General features: G+C 42.9%; 1 protein-coding gene across 7 annotated transcripts; it reads right to left on the reverse strand.

The window, feature by feature from the left end:
- Nucleotides 1-471: 471 nt before the first annotated feature.
- disp2 (dispatched RND transporter family member 2) lies at nt 472-13989 on the reverse strand. Of its 7 annotated transcripts, none has more exons than XM_061794590.1 (10): nt 13706-13989; nt 10620-10764; nt 9720-9932; nt 9624-9653; nt 8309-8432; nt 6957-7072; nt 6651-6745; nt 5687-5784; nt 5414-5572; nt 472-5310 (listed from the first exon to the last, which is right to left on the reverse strand). In XM_061794590.1, exons 2-10 carry the CDS (start codon nt 10700-10702, stop codon nt 2041-2043), a joined length of 4188 nt encoding a protein of 1395 aa, XP_061650574.1. In that variant the 5' UTR covers nt 10703-10764; nt 13706-13989; the 3' UTR covers nt 472-2040. The 7 variants fall into 7 exon arrangements, with proteins under 7 accessions (XP_061650574.1, XP_061650571.1, XP_061650570.1 ...); XM_061794587.1 differs by having other exon boundaries at nt 6651-6742; nt 9720-9976; XM_061794586.1 differs by having other exon boundaries at nt 9720-9976.
- Between the last annotated feature and the right edge of the window lie 490 nt (nt 13990-14479).

Consider the following 14479-nt stretch of genomic DNA (forward strand, 5'->3'; position numbering starts at 1 on the left):
GCCACTTATAATAAGACTTTAGAGTTGCATTATTCTGCTACATTTTCATGATAACTGGGTGAGTCCTATGAGGGCACCAAAGGCACTTTATAGTGATATTGACGCAACTTTAGCACCAGAAATGTTTCGGGCGTCTTGTGTTGTGTGGAACGTTTGCTTGGATGCGTCTAAATGGAAATGGTTTCCTATGACGGACAAATATGATACAGTACACACAAGTCGTTCTTGTTACCAGCTTGTAACAATGTGTATCAAGATCAAATGAACTGTTCGCCATTTGCATTTCATTTTTTTTAATGGCTAATTTAGCCACCCAGTTTTGATGAGCTAAAATATACCGCTATTTCACGTTCTTTAAAATATTACATTCATGATCCAAGGTTGTTGACACTCGATTACTTAAAACAAGCATGCACGACCAGCTCCTGTCTTCACAGTCAGCCAATGTCGATGCTGATTCAAAACACGGCATTAACAAGCTTTTCAGTGGTTGTTTAGCGACACACTTAACAGTACATGCTACAGAATCTGATAGTCATAATGAATCCTGAAAGTGGACTTAATCGGACAGTGGGGAGAGAATGAGTTTGTCTTTCCTTTAATGCTTTTAATTTAAGGATACGAAATCGCAAAGTAGCTTTCGACAAGATAGCAAATACAAGTCAGTCTGCAGGGAAATGTTTAATTTCAGCTGACTGGAAAAATTGAACTATTTCGAGTCCTGTAAACGAAGAAAGCGACCTGATTTTTTTTTTCTTCACTTCAAAAGCCTGCAATAAATGATTCTACGACAAGTGCGATTAAGTCGTGAAGGCTCATTAAAGAATTGTCACGATGCGGTAGCAATGACACTTCTCATGAGACAATTTTCTGAACCTCAAAACACTTTCAGTTTCGTAGTCAGTACGACATCACAATAATATGAACATTTCCATTTACCACACATACACGGGTACTTTTTTGCATATAAAAGTCAAGACATTTGGCACATTTTGTTCATGTCTTTGTTTTGTAATGAAAGACAAAATGGATATGGTTGGAGTTTGGGTATAGATGAAGCATTTCTGTTCCAAAGATAATTACCTCTTCAAACAGTGTTGGAATAGTCAGCAAATTACTCGCTTCGTTATCAAAACTCAAACACACTTTTACGGATGCTTGATTATTCCGCACTGAAACGCTCCCTTATGTAAACTTGCAGGTAACGGCACAAGTATAGACTGCATTGATTTTCACTGTGAAACACTATATGCTTACAAATTTGGACACTACAAATAACACACACTTAACCGTTGGCTTCCTCAATGGCCACAAGGGACGAACATTGTGGTCCAATAGAAGCAACTCAAGCTAATGCGTTAGGACCCTCACAGTTGCTTGCCAGTTTGAATCAGTCTCAAAGTTTTGACAGTTTTGTCCCAATTTTGACAAGCTAGACAGATCTTTAACCTTAAACTATAAAAAGTGTTACAATATGTAGATGTGAATACATTGGTTGATTTTGCTGCGCAGGAGCGCTCTCCATTGACCAAAGGTGTCACTACAAGTGTAAAATTATTCAGATTCTTTACTTCAACCGTCCTTCAATTTGACAGTCAGTATCTTTAGCGTACAGTGTCTACGATGGTTTGGTTTGTCTCAGTGTTCCCTCTGATGCGTTCTCTGATATTGTTTTGTAGGTTGTTTCGTGAAATTCTGATGACTTGACCCAACTTAGTGCATGTTTTATGAGCATTAATTTAGGAAGAAAGTCACTATTGTTCTATTTCAATGCAATTTGAGGTAAAACCTTTGCATCCTGTGAGAGTTGGAGGTTTAAGAGGCCAGTGGTACAGTGTGCAGGTGCAGACCAATGGTTTTGCAGTACTTGATCACACTTAAGTTGATCAGTTGTCCTACTGATTGATTTGAATGTTTCCTGCAACTATTAAGGTTCATGCTTTTGTCATTAGACCAGCATGTTTTTCTTGGTCTAATGAGCTATTGTCCATATACTTGCATGAAGCCACTGATTAAGTCTATTCCTGCACAGTGTTCTGCTTAAAGCGTATCATCTCGTTGTGCATCTCTCTTGATCCAAATATCCGGAAGGTCTGGTTTACTGTTGGGTAAAATGACAATTTCCTCAGTCTGACTGCTACGACCTTTACTACATAGCTCATAAACTGTCTCTCTAAGTGAGAGACGCAGAGTGTCTCTCTTCCCGTTCAGGTGTCCCGGTTGTAACTGAGCTTCTCCATCGCTTCGATTGGCATTTGAAGGCCCCGGTTCAATGTCACTCAAACATGTTTCGTTAGAGTCATCCAAAAAGTCGCAGGAGCTCGCAGACTGCGAGGAGGGCCGGAGAAGTCTTTCCTCTGTGGTTTGCTCCTCTGTGCACAGACATGGTTGGTCAGTGGTCTCAAATGCGTGGCCCCTTACAGTTTCATCCATGCTTGATGACGATGACATTGTTTTATTGGTCCACTGCAGCACCCTATTAGAACGATATTGGCAGGTTTTACAAAGCCTCTTGCCACTGATCATGTCGTCTTTTGTCAGGTCTACAGCTCGTGTTGGGTTCTCTTTGTACGGAGATGAGGTCTGCAGAGCTGGAGGCGCTCGGCGACTACATATCTCCCCACATTCCCCGTCCAAGGATGCATCCCTCCCATAGTAATCTATCTCATCAGAGAGCACAGACGGCCTATTAGACAGCTTACTGGTACAGGTGCTGTTCTCAAAGCTGTCACTCAGTCGATAGGCCAAAGGCTGCAGCTCGTACTGCTCTGGCCCCCTGACCCCGCCTCCTGTTCCCGTCTGTTTCAGCCTCTGTTCGTTTGCGTAGAGGTAGCCACCTGTGTCTTTGTCATAAGTCTTCTTCGCTCTAGCTCTTCCTAAGGCCCCATTAGTGGACAAGGGGCTCGGTTCTGCTCCTGAGCAAGATGACAGCATCTCGCCGGACGGCTCTGACAAACACGGGAGCGCAACCCTCCCACAATTTTTCCGAGGACCAAAAAAGCAGCACAGTGACTGGAAAAAGAAGGTTGCAAATCCACATGCTACACATTTCACCAGAAACAAGAAAATTCCCAATTTCCTGAAGAGCAGGACCGTCGAAGGCAGCATGATGATCCCGGTGCAGAAAAACGCACCAGAAACTATTGCTACAGGACATCCCATCCTCTTAGTGGAATGTGCTACTCTCCCTATTTGGTCTAAATGAGGTGCAAAACAATAGGAAATGCAATAGTTGGCTACAAATTCAACCGATAACCCGGCTGCAGATGAGATGAAAAGAGCCTCGATGCCACTCAGCTGCCACTCCAGGAGAATCAGGAGTCCGACGGTGACAAACACGCTGCCACCTACAGCCACAGTTCCGTATACGCTTAACGGAATATTCCAGGTGGTTAAGAGCAGAAAAGCAAATGTTAGAGACACTGAAGTGCCAGCTACCACCAACATCTCTGAGCTTAAGGCTTGTTGTAGGTCAAAAAGAGACAGCTGGCTGATGAACCAGCCGTTTTCCAACCCTGGCGGTGCTCCCGAAATTTCTTTGTTAAACCACTCCAGGATTTCTCTGTAGAAAACATTTGTTTGGCTGAAGTTGAAGCTGTAGCGGTATGTGGTGTTGAATGCTAGCACGAGGGCGGCAATCCGGCCATCTGGCTGGAAGTACGCGCCGCCGCCATGTGTCAAACGTCCCTTGGCGGACCTCTCTGCCAGCATCATTCTCAGGCAGTCCTCAAAAACACGAGGAGGGAAGGGAAAAGAGACATTGTTACAGCAAATATGGAGTGTGTCGTCACTCTCTGAACACCTTCTGAAAGAGACCCAGTGTAATAGCTGCTCCACAAAGCAGACATTATCTGTCATTGCGTCACTGTCCTGAAGGGAAGGTGCAGAGTAAAAGCTTTGGTTTTGCACATGTCCACACAGATCCCTCAACCAAACCTGAGCACCAGGTTCACTCATTGTAAAGTCAGGATCAAGAACCAAAGAACCATTGCTTTTTGGGTTAAAGTGATTTCCGTTATCGGTCGGTTTGATGCCCCAAACAAGCATCAATGTTACAGGCCTATCCTCGCCACTCATCTCTCTCTCAAACATAAACATGTGACGATATTCAGCGTCATATCTCTCAAACGGGTGACTGGAGCGGAAAAGCTGAGCGATTGTGGTGTCTAGAGTAGGCAGCTTCATTCCGGGATCAAAGCAGGACATGTACGTGCCACCCGCAGCCAGCACGGCAAAGGAGCACACCCAGATGTATCGGAACTTCACCACTCCGCAAGGCAGGATTTTGAGGAACACTAAATTGGACGTGTCGGTGAGGCCTCGTCTTACTTCACTCAGCTTCTGCCCAAATGTGAAAAGGCACCTCTTGCGTGAGCTTGCATCCCAGAATCCGTCTGGGTTTTTGGCACAACAGGGCTTCCACCCCTGTGGCGAAGCGGATGCGGAGGATGCTCCCATGTAACGTTCACGCAAGATGAAAGAGCATGGCAGCCACACGAGCGCCATGAGGGAACTGATGAATGAGGCGGTTCCGAGATAAACGGCAAAGCATCTAATAGCCGTGATGCTGCTAAGATAACCGGAGCAAAACGCTGCGCTCGAGGTCAATCCCGAAGCTAAAATCAAATAGCCCATTTCCTGCAAAACCCTGTGAACTCTCTTCTCTAGGGATGCTGAGGGCTTCTGGGACAGCTGCATATTCCAGAAGTCTGCAAAGATAAAAACTTGATTGGAGCAACTTCCCAGGAGTATAAGCGCTGCCGAAAGGTTAACCAGCGGGAAGAAAGTCAGGCGAAATGCTACTTTATAGAGGAAATAGGAAGTAAGGAGGGACCCGCTAATTGCTACCACAGATAATGCCACCATGAAGAGAGAGTGCAGATAGAGAGCCATTGTGATAAGAAGACAAATGATTGCAAGGATGGGGAACACTGAGTCTCTTGCTAGATAATACTTAAACAGTGTCTGCTTGATTCCGAGGTCCATGCCAGTGATAGTCGTATTCTTATACGTCAGATCTCTGCCCTTTAGACTGCTCATGTAGATCTCCATCATGCGTTCCCCCTTATCCACCGGTAGAAACAGAAGACTGTACTTGAGGGTCGGGATCTGATACTCTGCCGTCTGCGGGCCTAGGAAATCTTTATCAACCAGGAAGTGCAGGATTTGGAACACTATGCGGGACTGTTTGCAGCGTGATGGGACAGAAGAGCAGCTGCTATATTTGTGGCTCGGAAAACAGGTCTCCACTAGGTGTCCATCATAGTAGTAAGGCGCACACCTCCGGAGAAGCTTAAGCGCCTCAGAGATCTGCGATGAAGAATAAATGAAACGTTAAACGGCTTTCAAATTTGGCAAAAAAGAATTACTGGTACAAAGGGACCTTTTTTGGATCCCAGTGTGTGTTTGCTACCTGGTGTGAGGTTAGGCCTCGGCAGCAGGAGGCATTAGTGAGGGCGGCTAAGTAATTTCCCAGGGACCAGCTGGGACAGCAGCCGCTTCTGGATGCCGCCTCAGCCTCGCCTCTCACGTGCTGCTGGCACACATCCTGGAACTGAGCCTGGGAGCGTATCTGAGACAAACAAGGGAGGTGTTTTGGAAAACGTCCCGCAACGAATTAACCAATTAGGTTTCATAGGAGCCAGTGTTCCCAAAGATTTGAAACATGGCTCGATCAGATCCATACCCTGGATTGCTCCATCTCGCACATGGCATGGATGGCTTTTAGGCTCCAGAGACTGGCTGAGCTTTCTGAGCGGAACACCAGCTGCGCCAAATGCTGGCCTGCAAGGGCGAGACAGATGGACGCAACATACAATATGGCAACCTGTGAATCATCCTTTTACTCTTGCACTTAAAACAATTCTGTATTTCAGGGATTCGATCAAAAAATGTCAAACTCAAGGCCCGGGGGCCAGATCTGGCCCGCCACATCATTTTATGTGGCCCGCAAAAGCAAATCATGTGCATCAACTTCCATGATTCTTGCTAAAATCTCGACCGAAATTTTAAATTGTCATATTTAAGCATTTTTGTTACCAAAACCCTTTTTAAAGTCACTTGAACAGTAGTTGAATGAACTATTATCCTTGATTGCGAATTTCAAAACTATCCATCCATTTGTTACGTACTAATATGATGAGACGATGAAACAATGATATGGTTTCACAGTCATCATGGCAGCCCTCTGAGGGAAACCGTAACTAGAAAGTGGCCCGTGACAAAAATGTTTGACACACCTGCTCTAAGACAAAAACCTGTCACCTTTGAAACGGCAGAACCGCAAAACACCCCTTCCGACTTCAAACACCCCAAAACCGCTCAATATTTTACAAATACACCCACAATAACAAACATATTGTCACACGTGTACAATAGTAATATAATGACATTATATATGGGCATGAAAATTGGTTAAGGGAGCTTAAAGAATACGTCTGGAATTGAGTGTTGGTTATTCAAGTCTGAAGCAATTTAGGCAAAATGCAAAGAACGACTTGGCTGCAAGAAGCCGAGATGCTGCTAACTCGGTCCTTTTTTTCTTACGAAATGAAAAGTCATTGTTAATTTTCCCCATAGTTGGTCGAGGAAATGTTGTCAAATGTCCATCCCTATTGGAAATAGATACGTTGTGATCAAGACCGACTCACCAGGAGCGTCGCAGAGGAATGACTCTGAAGTCGAGTCAGTGGCTAGCATCCTCTTTAATCGAAGTCCAGTGGTGTTGTGGATGCCATCGCCACTGCTGAAAGCAACAAAGAGACTATCTGTCCTATTGTTTACTGCTTTACCATGTCAAGATGATTGCTGTGAAGAAAGTAATTGAACAATAAGACTAGTGCCCTAAGACTGTTTCACAGTACTGAGAGGATTTGTTGCCATCATGGAAAATGTGTTTGTGTGGGGCAGAGCTTGTTGTCTCCAGAGCATGCCTTTCATCTAAATTCTTCACTGACCTTTTACTGAGCTGCTGTGGAAAAAGAGAGAATGGTTTCCCTGGGCCAGTGCTCTCCTGCAGCTTGGACAAGCTGGATTGGCGAACTCCGATATTTGTCCCTCGTGGCTTGAAGCCCTGAAGAAACAACATGCACATGAACACAAATCCAAACAAAAAGACTGTGGATGCTGGTGCCCAAATCGAGAGCTCAATTTCTATGTAGGAGTCATCTAGCTGTTGTCAGTTCAGCTTAAATTTGATATGGATTGTCCTTAACTGACACAAAGAGCAGGACATTTAATGTTCCCAATAATTAATTCGGCTCCTGTGGGAATGCCTTACTTATTTATTTAATTTAATTCTTCAAGATTACGGAGTGTAATTTGATCCCATTTTAGTGCAGCATTATGAAGAATGATGGAGATGAGACTGAAGTCATTACGGAAAAAGTAATAAAAAATCAACCCGAGGTGGTCGGGAAGAGTCGTATTTCCATTTCAAAGCGAGTTGAATTGTGACTGTGTGCTTTGTTGTAAACTCAAATTGTTCCCTGGTTGTGCCTGAGCAACCTTAAGAAACTTGTCCTCGTGAGAATTTTGTTTGAAAATTAATACACGAACTTCAGAAAGAAACCGACATTTTCTGGTTGCAGTGGAACCGCTAAATTTGAATGAGCCTAATGTCGTCAATTTGAAGCTTAACCAAAATTTCCAGGAAAAAGCTCGATCTGGACTTCAAATGCCTGTCATGCAGACGTCAGGAAATCTCTGTTGGCTTCAGCTTCTAAAGTGTTTTGCTTTTGCCTTTTTATTTATTTTATTGTATTTATTTATTGATGCCACAATAGAAGGGTACTGTGATGACAAAATGTGATGCCCAAAGAAATGGGTTTTTTTTCGACATAGTGCAAGTATTGCTAAGAAAGCAATACAAATCTCTCTCGGCGCTAAGAATAATAAAAGAAGAATGGAACGTACTTTACAAAGGAAGCTGTGTTTAGTGATTCGTGACATCAAAGGCTGCGTATGCAATTGAATTTTGCATTCGCACAAATTAGCAATAGTTTTCTTTTTTACACTTGTGTAACAGTGAGAATGTTAAAATGTGAAAGTAAAACATTGCCTCGAAGCTTTATGATGGTGACAGTTTGTCTCTGTAACACATTAATTCGGCTAATTCAATTATTTCTGTTGGAAAATTTCGATTTAACATTGAATAAATCGAGTTTTGTCTCTCTATACTTGAACTTGTACCACCCTAACCTGAACTCAATTGTCTTCTACTGGTCTCATTTGAACATGATTAATACACTGCTTGTCTTTTTGCATGACTTACAAAAGTTCTTGAGCTCAAAATCTCAGCCAGACCTACCAGCAGAGGCTCCGAGAAGTCCGGCAGCGGCCCAATGAAGAGGCCAGCCAGAGAGCATCCGAGGACAAGCAAGGCACATCCCAGGAGAACCTCTAACGGGTAGTCCACCAGCATCCGGGAGTAACTGTCAAGTGGAAGTACAAATGAAGACCGGCAAAAGAAGAAGTAAGTGTTTGTTTTTCTATTTTATTAGCGTAAGACACTCGCTCACTTCATTAGGCACATTGAGATACCACAATTCAAGACCTTAATCAAACGGTCTTTATTTACAAAGATACTGTATTTCTGCAAATAATTGGCTCGGGGCATTTATTTGCCCAGTTGCCGATTGGAGGTATTTGAGAAAACAAATTTGTGAGTTAATATTAATATGACATTCTGCGTCATGTGAAACTGGAGTTTAAAACAAACGCACAAAAGAAACGATTATGCATAAATGCAGAGACAGGCATATATATGCATGAACTGACATAGTATTGTGGAATGACCACGTCAGTGTGCTGGAGCCCTAATCGTTTAATAGGCTGTCTCCACATTGTAAGGTTTACAGTGAGGATAAGAGGCACGGAAAATTGGATGGATGGCTCAAGCGGAAAGTCTCCAAACTTAAATACACCTGAGAGACTGTTAATATGCTTTGCTGGGTGCTGTTCTGGTGAGCGACAAGTTCAACTGGACTCATCTGTTAATGTCTCAGTGTCTGAACAATAGCATCTTTAAACTGTTTTTTTTTTTGTTTGTTTTGTTTCGGAAAATATGACTCATTTATATTGATGACGCAACTAATTGGGCCCCCAGTGTCTATTGGAGCAGTAATTCCAAACCACTGTGAAAGATTGTCAGCTGTGCTGCAGGAAATTATCCAGTTTCACTTAATTGGTCCAAAAATGATTTGCTACAAATAAAATATTTTTGGCCAACTATGCCAGTGACATATAGTGACAGGCAGAACAATTAAAGGATCTTCCACTCGACAGCAGAAGATACAATTAACCTGTGTATCCACCTGTTGAAATTCATGCAATCAAATACAGTTATACATTTTTGTTTAATTAAACAGGCCCAAGTTTTACATGTTGAGGTATGAATACATTTTGTGATGTTTTTGTTTGGTGTGCCTGAGATTTTTTTTGAATGTAAAATATGTCTTGGCTCAATAAAGGTGGGGAAACACTTTATTAGAGGCACGGCTGCTTTTTGACGAAAAACCGTAAACTACCACAAATTATCATTTGATTTGACCTTGCAAGTGTACTTAATGACCTGCCTAGTACAGTAAGTGGGACATGCAGTAGTTGTGGGGGGGTGTTCTTACATTCTCACAAAGCAGTAGAGTCCTCCATCCCTGTCAATGACAACAGATATTATAATAATCGCTCCTTACAAATAGAATTAAAGTCAGAAAACACACCCGACTGTGACCACGTGCCGCTGCGTGGATTTCTGCGTGCCGCCTTCACTGGATCCGTGCAGCCAGTCACACCTCGCCGCACGGTGCTGGTGAGACGTCTGATGGCTAGAACTACAGCTGCGGCCCACTTGGACCATCACACCTTGCTCGGCGTGAGGGCCGCCGGTGCTGTTCTGCCCGCAGCACGCGTTTGCCTTGAGAGCACTGTAGGGGCTGCAGTGGGGGCATTTATGGAGCTGAGCTTGATCCTGGGGAACCTAAATGCAGGGTTTGGATGCATAGGACTGGTGTAATCGGTATCATCATATGCACCAATACGCTGATAACATTAGGTACACCTGCATGGTACTTTTGGCGCTGCTCTGGAGCTGGAGTTACTGTTGACAGACCAAGCCCCTCACTCCATAAGTGTGACTGACTTTAAAATTCTCAATCAAGCCCAGCTCTTTGTATTCCAGAACTATATTATGGAGCATTAGATTGTGACGCTGTTATTAGAATTGGCCGTTTCGAAATTGACAGGCCATGAGTGTGATTAACTTGAAATGTCTCACACAAGCACACCTCATTTGTATGGGGGAGGGGGGGGGGGGGGGGGAATGTACCATAGAATTTTACGAGATGGTAGTGCTTTTATTAAACTGAGTCACTCAAGTCCAAAACTCTTTTGGACCATAGAATTTCACCTGATGGTGGCACTGTTATTACTGTAGAAAATGAAAATAACCAATTTCACTGCCCAAGCGCCTTCATACATGAGCCAGTCTTGAAATTTCTCATGCAAGCCCATCTTATTGTCCACTACAAAAATAAATCCTTGGGACCATAGAATTTTACCAGTTGACTCGGTAAGCTCATGCATGCATGATTGTAGTGTATATCCTAAAATTGTATACATACTTGGTGATAAAGCTGAGTGGATGAAGCGCGTCCGTCGAGGCTGCTGCAGCTGTCACACAGCTCCCGCTCAGCTTGGATGGCATTCAGATTGGTCTGTTCCGGATACACGCTGTCGGGAGGGCACAGCGACAGCACCGGGATCCCACTGCGGAGGACGAGTCACGGGAGGAATGGAAAAAAGTGAAAACATTTCCAAAACTTAACTACTTTATTCCTGGCTTGCTTTTACCTCGTATATTCCCCCTATAATTATGAGCAGCACTAATGTGGGATAGAATCAACTAAAGAAGAAAGTAGAAAAATGGGAGGTAAAAGCTTGAGTAGATGTTTCTCATGCAGTGTCAAATGTTGTGCTATATTTATATGGAGTACTTCACATGCTTGTGTATCCATGGAGCTGAAGCTCTTATGGATGGCAACAATGATTGCTTGGGTTGTCTCTCCTCCATTGATCTAACTACTGAACACAAACATCACCAGGCTGCATTATTTTCTTATTGTTCTTACTGTATAGAGAGAGAGGCCGGGATCTAAGACTGCCCTGCAAAAAAATACCACAAGATGGTGCCAAAGCCCTGGCTAATAGGAAAGCAGTAATTGGTGTCAAGGAAGTATGTTGAAGTGATGCATCTCGACTTAGAGATCCTTTTATTTTGGGGAGGAGCTAAATTTGGGGGGTATTTGCGTGTGTAAGTCTTTACTTTATTGAGTGGCTATTAATAACATTCACTGCCATTGACGCCTTTAGAAGTCAAGTATCCATGTTAACTGGGAAGGCTGGCAGTGAATGAGTAAATTAAATAGCTTTTTAAAATGTTTATTTTTATTATTTTTTTAAAAGTAAAATCATCTTTTAAGCCATTTATTTTTAAGAGTAATGTTGTCAGAAGATGGGTCAGAAGATGGGTTTGAAATGATGTTTGCTGCCTGTGTAACACATGCTTGTTTTTCCACAGTGGACTAGATGCGACCGCACTTCCTGTCTTGTCACTATGGCGACGCAGTAAATCAACATAGGCAAATGACCTCACACTGTTTAATGCGCGTCTCCTAATAAGGGACAGTGATTGAGGAGTGTGCCGTCGCAGTGGTTTTAGTTGTTGGTATTACATTAACCTGTAACATGGCACAAACGAATAAAATAAGTCTGTCGTCTCCACCTAGTCACTGCATTACTAAATCATTGTTCGATGCTTACTAACTGGCGTCTTATTTTTGCGGTTATGCAAAGATGTAGTCATGAGCACACGCGCGTACGAGGCGAGCAATTTGCGCAACTCATCAATATTTCAGCCGACGAGTACAAAAATAATCCATGGCGGTGTCAGCCAGTTTTCACCCTGTGCGACGAATGTAAATTCTTATTGCACCCTGACACCAAGCAAGCGCAATTCCACATCAAAACATGCTAGAATACACAATAAAACAAAGTTTTACAGTTTTAACAGTTCTGATTTATTAGGTACACCATTCCCAGATGTTGCAAATTTGTGTGTTTGATCAGAAAGGAATAGTTTTGCAACAGCTTTCTCCACACTGCAGTTTTGCAAGCCTTCTAAGATTGTATATCAGACGTTATCAGGCAAGATAAATGTGGCATTTCTCTGCATTTATGTTGGTATTACAGTAAAGCAGAAAATAGTTTATTTGATGGTAAATCACCAAATGCATGGTCTTTCTTCCATTATTCTTTCCATTTTATTTTATTTGTTTTAATACCATTTGTCCTGTTCAGAGTTGTTGGGAGCTGGGGCCTATCCCAGCTGACTTCAGACTACAATCACAAGGCACCGGGAGTCTCCATTATTCTTTAAAACAGTGATTCCCAACCACAGTGCCTTAAGAGAACATTAAATGTCCCACAGGAAATTATTTCATTTCACTTCATTGGTCCGAAAATTATTTACTACTATTAATGTCTTTATTATTTATTAGCGACACACAGTGACAGGCTCAACAATTAAATGCTCTTCCACTAGATGGCAGAAGTTACAATTAACCTGTTGTCGTTTCACGCTGAGAAATTTTTGGGGGAATAAATAGAAATAAGGTTATTATTAGAGTTAGGTCCCCGCAATAGGTGAAATCTATGAAGTAGTGACCACATTTTTGGGCATTATTTCTGCATATTTTAAAGCTCTATGAACCTCCCCAGACTCTTAATAATCTTCCCCGCATGCCAAATAACCTCTACAATACTCCCATAAACATTTTCTATAATCTTAAACGCCTTTTAAACTCTTAAACAAAAAAGTAATGCACAGGTGTACTGTACACTATGGACATTTTATTCCTTGTAGTATGTTTGAATGAATTTGTCTTTTGTCATTGTACAGTTTTGTTTTAGGCTAGGAAGCTGCAAAAAAAAATTAGAGCATACCCTAAATATCCCGTGATATGGCGAATTAAGATCACTATGACGGGGGGGGGGGAAATCTGCAATGCACTGAATCCGTGATAAGTGAACCGCGATATGGCAAGGGAACATCGAATATGCATAACTGAGTCACTGATGATGTAGTGGTTCACTCGCCAGACGTCTGTGCAGACAGTGTGGGTTCAGTTCCCATTTAGTGAAATGGTTGTCTGTCTCTATAGGTGCACTGGGATTGATGGGCGACCAGTCCGGGGGTGTATCCCATCTCTCAGACGAAGTCAGCGGGTATAGGCTCCAGCTCCCATGAACTGGATAAGCGGTATAAAAAATGGAAGGCTGCGTAACTGACTTTGTCACATGCATAATTTGTGAGGTGTCGTATTGGACCCTATTGGATTAACGACACAACATCAGAGGTGTTCCTAATAATTCGGTTGAGAGGGGTGGAATATTGTGCAGTTGCACACCAGTGCAAAAAAAAAAAAACCCATTTAATAATAACATAAAAAATACGGTTGAATAAATACCTTTTTTGAGTCGTATTTTTGTAAAGGCAAAATGTGTTCTCTCTGTTGGATGACTGTGTAGGTGTACCTAATTAAGTGTCCAGCGTGGTAAAACAATAGAAGCGGTCGCGGCAGCCTACTTGAATTGTTCACAGCAAGCGGATTTCTTGAAATAATGAAGCAATTACTCCACACGAACCCACCTATGATAAGCATCCAGGGTGTCTCTTCCTTCTGGAGAAGAATCCTCCATCACTATGGCATCCGTGCTGTCCCCTGTGGTCGAGCCAGCGTCCATCTCCTGCTCGTTTACGTTTGCCGATGACAACTCAAATATGTGGCTCGATGTGATAAAGGTTTCCCATCTGCTCCGGACGCGAGCCTTGTTTCTGGGGTGGCGCTCCGCGGGTTAATCTGCCCCGAGTTGAGCTCCGATTGGCGGATCCGCGGTGATGCTGACGACGCCGCTTGGTTGCGCCCAACCCGCCCGAACTGGACCGCCTATGACGGATGCAAACGGCTCCGCTGCTTGCGTGCTGAATTACGATCAGCTCCAGTACATTAACCGAATTTGCATGACGTCACGTGAACCACACCATTAGGTACACCTGCACAATACATGTCAACGATTGTGCCTTTCCCTCATAGTTGAATGTGATTCAACGGATTCATATAACAACTGAAACGAAATGCTTAGTTTACATTTGCCATTGTTTTATAAAAAAAAAAAAGAAAATGTACGAGGTTTGTATGATTGTCCAGTGCCGCCATGAAGTGAAACCATTTAACAATGTGTTTATTATTGTGTTCTTTGTATTGCATCATGGTGATAAGTGTTAATCAAAATATCCGATACATGATGTGGGGGGTCAAAAACTCAAACTTTTCGTTGCGGCCCACATCAGCGTTATGACTGTGGAATCATATAAATGTAGATTGCCCTCCACCTTAGATGTACAATTGTCCCTGCATTTCAT

Source organism: Phyllopteryx taeniolatus, chromosome 13, assembly GCF_024500385.1.
Source record: "Phyllopteryx taeniolatus isolate TA_2022b chromosome 13, UOR_Ptae_1.2, whole genome shotgun sequence".
Taxonomy (NCBI): Eukaryota; Metazoa; Chordata; class Actinopteri; order Syngnathiformes; family Syngnathidae; genus Phyllopteryx; species Phyllopteryx taeniolatus.

What these genes read in the sequence shown, in the direction of transcription:
- disp2 (XM_061794586.1), bottom strand. Translation starts at nt 13,800, where the DNA reads ATGGACGCTGGCTCGACCACAGGGGACAGCACGGATGCCATAGTGATG. An exon ending in ACTTCTCGGAGCCTCTGCTG is followed by an intron (nt 7,073 to 8,308) that starts GTAGGTCTGGCT and finishes TTGTTTCTTCAG; the next exon opens with GGCTTCAAGCCACGAGGGAC. An exon ending in GCGAGATGGAGCAATCCAGG is followed by an intron (nt 5,573 to 5,686) that starts GTATGGATCTGA and finishes TGTTTGTCTCAG; the next exon opens with ATACGCTCCCAGGCTCAGTT.